General features: G+C 42.0%; 1 protein-coding gene across 1 annotated transcript in view; it reads left to right on the forward strand.

Annotated features, from left to right (window-relative positions):
* Positions 1 to 835: 835 nt before the first annotated feature.
* Positions 836 to 10,418, forward strand: part of ACAD9 (acyl-CoA dehydrogenase family member 9) — a 94,336-nt gene continuing 84,753 nt past the window's right edge. Inside the window, exon 1 of the mRNA XM_004368379.2 lies at positions 836 to 1,095. Coding sequence (XP_004368436.1) covers positions 946 to 1,095 — 150 coding nt within the window. The 5' untranslated portion in view covers positions 836 to 945. The remainder of the gene's footprint in view (positions 1,096 to 10,418) is intronic.

The raw sequence follows: 10,418 nt of genomic DNA on the forward strand, positions 1-10,418 counted from the left end.
AATTTACAGAGCAAATTAGTTTCTCATTGAACAATACACATATTGTTTTGTAACATTGGTTGCCACCCCTGCAACATGTCAACACCCTCCCCTTCTGGACCTTAGGTTCCCCATTTCCATTCTTCAGCTTCTCTGTCTCCTCTGGCCTTCTCATCCTTGCCGCTGGGCTGGTGGTCTGCCCATTTAGTCTCGTATACATGGTTCAACTATATGTGTTATTGTTTATTTTATAGGTCTGTCTAATCTTCGGCTGAAGGGTGAACCTCAGGAGTGACTTCAGTACTGAGTTAAAAGGGTGTCGGAGGGCAATACTCTCGTGGTTTTTCCAGTCTCAGTCAGACCAGTTAAGTCCGGTCTTTTTCCTTTCATTTTAAAGAGTAGGCATTGTCACTAGAGGGCAGAAGCAAAACCAAATGAACCCCCATGTATCTGTCACCCACTTAAAAAATGCAACATAATCTGTACTGCAAGCGCCCCTCTAGAGACAACCAATTTCGTGTATTTTTTCCCCATTCCTTTGCTTTAGGGTCGCTATGAGTGGGAACCGACTCCACGGCAACGGGTTTGGTTTTGGCGTTTTTTTTGGTTTAGGTTTATCTTGTCCTCCTCGCCGTGCCTCAGGGAGGGAGGCAAGTGGAGGCAGCTGGGCCGCTCCTTAAGTACCTTGGGAAGACTCTCAGGGCTGAGGGTTATGCAAACAACCGCTAGCATTTGAAAATAAAACCTTTCCGAGGGCCACCACCAACCAAAGTTAGAAGCTGCCAACTGCACCTTTCTCCCGCCCCACCGTCTTGTCCTCCCCCGCGACACGAAGCAGCACATGCGCACTGGCGACCGGTGGGGCCTAGGAGGCCAGTGGCGTCATCAGGCAGCGCGACCCGGTGTACTTTAGACTGAGGCGCTGAGGAAGAGGTGAGAGGGGTGATCTGAGCGACTTCAGGCAGCATGAGCGGCGGTGGACTCTTCCTCCGCGCGGCGGCGGCGGCGCGTGCCTGCCGGGCTCTGGCGGCCTTCACGACGAGCCAGCGCTCGTTGCGCACCAGTCCGCGGAGCCGAGGTTTTGCCAAGGAGCTCTTCCTAGGCACGATCGAGAAGGTAACGCCGACCCTTGCTCTCTGGCTCCCGCTTTTCGCTCTTAGCAGGAAGACGGGTCGAGATTTGTCAGAGCCGCCAGACCTGCTGACAAGAATCACCCTGGGTGTGGGGCGTTTTAAAACTCCAGATTCCCGAGTTCCACTAGCAGTCCAGCGCTTTAACCACAGTGCCACCAGGGCTTCTAACCCTTCTCTTAGAGTTGGAAGGCTTGGATTTGACCTTGCCTCTGTGACTTTACCCTTAGTTCTTTCAACCTTAAAATGGAGCTAGTGATGTCTCTACCTCACAGATGTGTTGTAAAGCCCCAATGAAATATATGGTGCGTGAAAGTGCTTTTTAAACTCTAAGGTACTCTGCAGATATAAGAGGCAGCAGAATAAGTAATTATTGCTAGCTTCAACACTTGCTAGTTGTGTGATCTTAGGCTAGTAGTCACTTAACCCCCCTGTGCCTCAGTGTGCTCATCTACAAAATTAGGTAAAAATAGTACTGATCTCCTCCTAAAAGGTGTCTTGCAAACCAAAGAAAAAAATTTGTGTAAAGTGCTGTGAGCAAGACTTGGTCCAAATGTCGCCTAGTACTGTATCACTTAGTCCCTGGTTTCTCATTAGAACATTCCTCTAAGGTTGTCAGACCTTTATACAAGCATTGCAGTTGCAGAAGCTGAGACTCAGACTGAGAGTGGTTTGCCCCTCTGGGAAGTGCAAAGCTAGGTCTTTAAAATTTGGAAAACCATTTTCCCCAAAACCTGGGGCTGTGTGGTGCTCTGTCCTGGGACCTCATGCCTCCCAGAAGCACGGTGAGGAAAGAACACAAATCTGTCATATTTCTTCAAATCTCTGGCACCATCTTCTCCATCCTCATTCTCAACTTTGCTTTTCATCTCCCTGAGAAAATGTAGTCAGATGAGAACTTCCACCACCATATTTGCCCCCTCCTCCCCACATATATGCCCATATCTTCTACATTCTCTCTGTTACTTTGGGTGAACTGTCTACTAGCAAACGCCAGCTCATCACTAGACCCCGTGTCTTCTCATTTACTCAAGGACATTGGTCCAGCAATTCTCTCCTTTCTCACGTGCATTATTATGGATTGGATTTTGTCCCCCTCCACCATATGTGTTGGAATCCTAACCCCTATACCTAGGGATGTAATCCTGTTTGGCAATAGGGTTTTCTTTGTTATGTTAATGAGGCTATACGACTGTAGACTGTGTCCTAAACCTAATCACTTCTGAGTTATAAAAAGCAGATTAGACACATACACATGCACACACAGGGAAGGGAGGAGAGAGGGACAGGATGCCATGTGAGGATCATCAAGGAACAACTAGGGGTACTGACAAGGAAGAAACTGACATGGCTGAGACTCTGATTTGGACTTTTAACTTCCAGAACTGTGAGAAAATAAATTTCTGTTTTTAAAGCTGCCCTGGAGCCCTGGTGGCACAGTGGTTAAGAGTTCGGCTGCTAACCAAGAGGTCGGCAATTCCAATCCACCAGCTGCTCCTTGGAAACCCTATGGAGCAGTTCTACCTCTGTCCTATAGGGTCACTAAGAGTCGGAATCAACTTGACGGCAACGTGTTTTTTTGGTTTTTAAAGCTGCCCGCTTGTATTTCTGCAGCAGCGCTAGGAAACTAAGACATGCATCATCAATTTTTCCTTCTCTACTGCATCTTGAACCTATACCATTCAGGCATTTGTCCTTAACTATCTACTATATACTAAAGCTGCTCTCATGAAAGCCAATAGTGACCTCCATATTGTCAAATCTCGTGGTCTGTTCCTAGTTCTCATTTTACTTGACCCATCAGTGGCATCTGACACAGTTCATCACTCCACCGTCTTTGAAACACTTTTTTCACCTGTTGTTGTCAGGTGCCATCGAGTCGATTCCGACTCATAGTGACCCCATGTACAATAGAATGAAACACTGCCTGGACCTGCGCCATCCTCACAGTCATTGTTATGCTTGAGCAGCCCATTGATGCAGCCACTGTGTCAGTTCATCTTATTAAGGGTCTTCCTCTTTTTCACTGACCCTCTACCAAGCATGATGTCTTTCTCCAGGGATTGGTCCCTCCTGATAACATGTCCAAAGTATGTGAGACGAAGTCCTGCCATCCTTACTTCTAAGGAGCATTCTGGCTGTACTTCCTCCAAGACAATTTTGTTCATTCTTCTGGCAGTCCATGGTATATTCACTGTTCTTCACAAACACTGTAATTCAAAGACATCAATTCTTCTTTGTTCTTCCTTATTCATTGTCCAGCTTTCGCGTGCATATGAGGCGATTGAAAGCACCATGGCTTGGGTCAGGCACACCTGAGTCTTTAAAGTGACATCTTTGCTTTTTAACACTTTAAAGAGGTCTTTCGCAGCATATTTGCCCAATGCAATGTGTTATTTGATTTCTTGACTGCTGCTGCTGTGGACATTGATTGTGAATCCAAGTAAAATGAAACCCTTGACAACTTCAGTGTTTTCTCTGTTTATCATGATGTTACTTATTGGTCCAGGTCATGAGAAGTTTTGTTTTCTTTATGTTGAGGTGTAATCCATACTGAAGGCTGTAGTTTTTGATCTTCATCAGAAAGTGCTTCAACTCCTCTTCACTTTCAGCAAGCAAGGATGTGTCGTCTGCATATCATAGGTGGTTACTGAGTCTTCCACCAGTCCTGATGCCACGTACTTCTTCATACAGTCCAACTTCTCAGATTATTTGCTCAGTATACCGATTGAATAAGTATGGTGAAAGGATACAACCCTTATGCACACCTTTCCTGACTTTAAGCCATGCAGTATCCGCTTGTTCTGTTCGAACAACTGCCTCTTGGTCAATGTACAGGTTCTTCATGAGTACAATTAAGTGTTCTGGAATTCCCGTCCTTTGCAGTGTTACCCATAATTTGTTATGATCCACACAGTTGAATGAGTTCGCATAGTCAATATAACACAGGTAAACATCTTTCTGGTATTCTCTGCTTTCAGCAAGGATCCATCTAACATCAGCAGTGATATCCTTCGTTCCATGTCCTCTTCTGAATCTGGCTTGAATTTCTGACAGTTCCCTGTGGGTGTGCTGCTGAACTGCTTTTGAATGACCTTCAGCAAGGTTTTACTTGTGTGTGATTTAATGATATTGTTCTATAATTTCTGCATTCTGTTGGATCACCCTTATTTGGAATGGGCACAGTTATAGATCTCTTCCAGTCAGTTGGCCAGGTAGCTGTCTTCCAGATTTCTTGGCAGAGACGAGTGAGCACTTTCAGCGCTGCATCTGTTTGTTGAAACATCTCAACTGGTATTCTGTCAATTCCTGGAGCCTTTTTTTTTTTTAGCGTACTGATTTTTTTATTATGATTTAGATAAAGTTTACGTAGCAAATTAGTTTCTCATTAAACAGTTAATACACAAATTGTTTTGGGACATTGGTTGCCAACCCCGTGATGTGTCAACCCTCTCCCCTTCTCCACCCTAGGTTCCCTGTTTGCATTCGTACAGTTTTCCTGTCCCTTCCTGCCTTCTCGTCTTTGCTTTTGGGCTGGTGTGCCCAATAGTCTCATATATATGATTGAACTATGAAGCATGTCCCTCATATATGTTACCGTTGGCCCTATAGATCTAATCTTTGGCTGAACCTCAGGAGTGACTTCAGTACTGAGTTAAAAGGGTGTCCGGGGGCCATACTCTCAGGGTTTCTCCAGTCTCAGTCAGACCAGCAAGCCAGGTCTTTTTTTTTTTTTTTTTGAATTTTATTGTACTTTAGGTGAAGGTTTACAGAACAAATATTTTCTCATTAAACAGTCAGTACACATACTGTTTTATGACATTGGTTATAACAACCCCACAACATGTCAACACGCTCCCTTCTCAGCCTTGGAGGACCCTTTTTTCTTTTTCTTTTGGTGAAAATATACGTAGCCAAAGATACACCATTTCAGAAATTTCTACATGTACAGTTCGGTTACGTCTATTATGTTCTTCCAGTTGTGCTGCTGTTCTCACTTTAGATGAAGGTTTACAGAACAAATAGTTTCTCATTAAACAGTTAGTACACATATTGCCCTATGACAATGGTTAAAACCCCACTACATGTCAACACTGTCCTTATTCAACCTTGGGTTCCCTATCACCAGCTTTCCTGTCCCCTTCTGCCTTCTAGTCCTTGCCCCTGGATTGCTGTGCCTCATTAGTCCCATTTTGTTTTATGGGGCTGTCCAATCCCCGGCTGAATGGTGAACCTCAGGAGTGACTTCACCACTGAGCTAAAAGGGTGTCCAGGGACCATACTCTTGGGGTTTCTCCAGTCTCTGTCAGGCTAGTAAATCTGGTCTTTTTTTCTGTATTAGAATTTTGTTGTATATCCTTCTCCAGCTCTGTCCAGAACCCTCTGTTGTGATCCCGGTCAGAGAAGTCAGTGGTGGTAGCTGGGGCCAGTTCTTTTTTTTTTTTTTAAATTAATTTTTGTGAATTTGAATTTCGTTCTGTTTTTCTCCCACTGTCTCCAGGACCTTTTATCGTGAGCCCTGCCAGAGCAGTTGGTGGTGGTAACTGGCGCCATCTAGTTGTTCTGGGCTCAGTCCGGTGGAGGCTGTGGTAGTTGTGGTCCATTAGTCCTTTAGACTAGTCTTTCCCTTGTTTCTTTGGTCTTTTTCATTTTCCTTTGCTCCAGCTGGGATGGAACCAGTAGGTGTATCTTAGGTGGCCGCACGCAGGCCTTTAAGACCCCAGTTGCTACTCAAAGTAGGATGTAGACCATTTTTTTAATAAACTGTGTTAATGCCAGTTGAGCTAGAGGTCCCCAGCCCTCAGCCCAGTAACTTGGTCCCTCAGGGCGTTTGGATATGTCTGAAGCTTCTAGGACTTTTCCCTGGTCAAGTTGTGCTAACTTCCCCAGTACTGTATACTGTCTTTTCCTGTACTCAAGTTACCAATTATCTACTATCTAGTTAGTGTTTTTCCCTCTCCACCCCTTCCCTCCCTGGGAACCATCAAAGATTGTTTCTTTCTGTGTGGAAGCATTTTCATGTGTTTTTGTAATAGTGGTCTCATGTATTTGTCCTTTCATGACTGACTTATTTCACTCAGTGTAATGCCCTCCAGATTCATCCATGTTGTTAGATGTTTCACAGATTGATCATTTTTCTTTACTGTTGTGTAGTATTCCACTGTATGTATGTACCATAGTTTGTTTATCCATTCTTCTGTTGGTGGGCACTTAGGTTGTTTACATGCTTTGGCTATCGTGAATAATGCTGCAATGAACAGGGGTGTGCATATGTCTATTCATGTGACTGCTCTTATTTCTCTAGGATATATTCCTACGAGTTAGGTTGCTGGATCGTATGGTATTTCTATTTCTAGCTTTTTAAGGAAGCTTCATGTTGTTTTCCAAAATGGTTGTACCATTTTGCATTCCCGCCAGCAGTGCATAAAAGTTCCAATCTGCCCACATCCTCTCCATCATTTGTTATTTTTTGTTTTTTTTTTTTTGATTCATGCCAGTAGTGTCGGGGTGAGATGGTATCTCACTGTAGTTTTGATTTGCATTTCTCTAATGGCTAGTGATTGTGAGCATTTCCTCATGTGTCTGTTAGCTGCCTGAATGTCTTCTTTGGTGAAGTGTTTGTTAGTATCCTTTGCCCATTTTTAATTGGATTGTCTTTTTATGGTAGAGGTGTTGGATGTTTCTATAGATTTTAGAGATTAGAACTTTGTTGGATATGTCATAGCCGAAAATTTTTTCCCAGTCTGTAGGTTCTCTTTTTACTCTTTTGGTGAAGTCTTTTGATGGACATAAGTGTTTAAATTTTAGGACATCCCATTTATGTAGCTTATCTTCTGGTGTTTGTGTATTATTAATTATGGTTTGTATGTTGTTTATGCCATATATTAGGGCCCGTGGTGTTGACCCTATTTTTTCTTTCATGATCTTTATAGTTTTTGGTTTTATATTTAGATGTTTGATCCATTTTGAAATAGTTTTTGTGTATGGTGTGAGGTATGGGTCCTGTTTCATTTTTTTACAGATGGACATCCAGTTTTGCCAGCACCGTTAAAAAGAATGTCTTTTCTCCATTTAATGGATTTTAGGCCTTTGTCAAAGATCAGGTGGCCGTAGGTAGGTGAATTTGCAACTGAGTTCTTGATTCTCTTCCATTGGTCAGTGTATCTGTTGTTGTACCTCTACCGGGCTGTTTTGACTACCGTAGCTGTGTAGTAGGTTCTGAGGTGCGAGGCCTCCTACTCTGTTGTTTTTCTTCAATACTGTTTTACTTATCCAGGACCTCCTTCCTTTGCTTATAAAGTTAATGATTAGTTTTTCCATTTCAAAGAATGTGGTTGGTATTCAGATTGGGATTGCACTGTATTTGTAGATTGCTTTGGGTAGAATTGACATATTCACAATGTTGAGTCTGCCTACCCATGAGTATGATGTATTTTTCCATTTATGTAGGTCTCTTTTGGTTTCTTGCAGTAGTGCTTTGTAGTTTTCTTTGTATAGGCCTATTACGTCCCTGGTTAGATTTATTCCTAAGATTTTATTTTTTTATGGGCTGTTATAAATGACATTGCTTTCCTGATTACCTTTTTGTAGTTCTGTTTATTGGTGTATAGGAATCCAACTGATTTTTGTATGTTTATCTTGTATCTTGCCACTCTGCCGAATCTTTCTATTAGTTCCAGTAGTTTTCTTGTAGAGTCTTTAGGGTTCTCTATGTATGGTATCATATTGTCTGTTGTGAATAAGGATAGTTTTACTTGTTCCTTAACAATTTGGATGTCCTTTATTTCTTTTTCTTGCCTTATTGCTCTAGCTAGAACTTCCAGCACAGTGTTAAATATGAGTGGTGATAATGGGCATCCTTGTCTTGTTCCCATTCTCAAGGGGAATGTTTTCAGCCTCTCTCCATTGAGAATGATGTTGGCTGTTGGTTTTTTATAGATACCCTTTATTATGTTGAAGGATTTCCCTTCTATTCATATCTTATTGAGAATTTTTATCAGGAATGGGAGTTGGACTGTATCAAATGCCTTTTCTGCATCAATTGAGATGATCATGTGATTCTTTTATTTATGTAGTGGATTACATTGATTGATTTTCTAATATTGAACCATCCTTGCATATCTAGTATGAATCCCACTTGGTTGTGGTGTTTTTGTTTTTAATATAGTGCTGAATTCTGTTGGCTAGAATTTTGTTGAGAATTTTTGCATCCATTTTCATGAGAGGTATTGGTCTGTAATTTTCTTTTTTTGTGGTGTCTTTGTCTGGTTTTGCTATCAGGGTTATGCTGGCTTTATAGAATGAATTCAGAAGCATCCCTTCCTTTTCTGAAATAGTTTGAGTGATACTAATGCAAGCTCTTCTCTGAATGTTTGGTAGAATTCTCTGGTGAAGCTCTCTGGACCAAGACTTTTTGTATTGTTGTTGGGATTTTTTTTTATTTTTTAAATTACCTTTTCTATATCTTCTCTTGTTATGGGTCTTTTCAGATTTTCTACCTCATTTTGTGTTAGTTTAGGTAGGTAGTGTGTTTCTAGAAATTTGTCCATTTCCTCTAGGTTTTCAAATTTGTTGGAGCATAATTTTTCATAGTACTCTGTTATGATCCTTTTTATTTCAGTTGAGTCTGTTGTAATGTCCCCCATTTTATTTCTTATTTGAGTTATTTGCTTCCTCTCCTGTTTTTCTTTTATCAGTTTGGTCAGTGGTTTGTTGATTTTATTGATCCTTTCAAAGAACCAACTTTTGATTTTGTTGATTCTTTCTATTGTTCTTCTGTTCTCTATTTCATTTATTTCTGCTCTGATCTTTTTTATTTCCTTTCTTCTGGTGGCTGTGGGCTTCTTTTTTTGTTCTCTTTCTATTGGTTGGAGTTGTAGGGCTAACATTTTGATTTTGTCCTTTCTTTTTTGATGTGTGTATCTATTGCTACAAATTGACCTCTGAGCACTGCCTTAGCTGTGTCCCATAGGTTTTTGATTCTAGAAAGTTTTTGATTCTATCTTTGATTTCTGCTATTACCCAGTGATTTTTAAGCAAACTGTTATTCAGTTTCCATGTATGTGATTTTTTTCCCTTGCTCTTACTGTTATTAGTTTCTACTTTTGTGGCGTTGTGATCAGAGAAGATGCTTTGTATTATCTCATTGTTTTAGATTTTGTTGAGGGTTGCTTTGTGACATAAGATGTGGTCTGTTCTGGAGAATGTTCCATGTGTATTGAAAAGAGTGTATACTTTGCTGCTGTTAGGTGGAGTGTTCTATATATGTCTGTGAGGTCAAGATGGTTGATTGTGGGGCAACATGGTGCTATAGTCAGAAGCACCATGCTGTCCCTCCACAGCAAAGATTAGAAAAACTAAGTCAAACAGAGTCACACGTCAATCCTGAAACCCTTAGCATCAAATGAAGAGATAAAGAACTCAGCCAAGCACTGAATGGAATAAAAAACTAACCAAGAACAGAGCACGAGGAGAGATGCAAGCAGAGGCCCCCTATCAGCTACCACAGCATGGATCCGCCATCTTGGACTCCTATCGGAGATTAGCGAACAGGAGGTAAGAGAAAGCAGCTTCACGGAGCTTCCAGCAGGAGACAGAACAACTGGTAACCCACGACATAGGCTTTTTCACCCCCCTACCCTTCTTCACCCCCACTTAGCCTCCTCTGCTTCCTGCAGCCACTGTCTATTGGCCGGGAAGCTCCACACATCACAGTCTACCTCCTCCTTCCTGCCTACGTGCACCGTGCGCTTAACATCACACTCCCAAGCAGCACAGGCACGGTCTACTGGAAACTGCCGTGCACTGATTCCCGGTTTGCACTGTCAGCCCTGGTACGTGCCACAAAAAACCTATCCCAGCAACTCCCCTTCAGCTGGACCTGCCCTGCTGTACCATACCTGAGTGACTGACCCGACCCATTGGAGAAGGAGGTGAAAAGTATCGTGCCCACAGATAAGCAAACAACAAAGAATGCACAGCCCGCCTGCTCAGACATAATCAAATAAAACAAAAAAGCAGGACGAAACAAATCTACAATCAATAGATGAGGAAAATAACCACTGAACGTCCCGAAGACAGCAGACAATATCAAAACATTTACAAAAACAGGAGAGGATGGTTCCAGTAGGCGTCCAAAAGAAAACACCAGTTGACCTTCCAGTAGAAGAAGAGGCACTAGACCTAACTGATAGGGAATTCAAATCTCTAATATTCAGAATTATCCAAGAGTTGAAGCAAAAAGCAGACAAAAATGAGGAAAAAATAGACAAATTCATGGAAAAGGCAGACAAATTCATGGAAAATACA

This window comes from Trichechus manatus, unplaced genomic scaffold (genome assembly GCF_000243295.1).
Source record: "Trichechus manatus latirostris isolate Lorelei unplaced genomic scaffold, TriManLat1.0 scaffold00001, whole genome shotgun sequence".
In the NCBI taxonomy this organism is placed as follows: domain Eukaryota; kingdom Metazoa; phylum Chordata; class Mammalia; order Sirenia; family Trichechidae; genus Trichechus; species Trichechus manatus.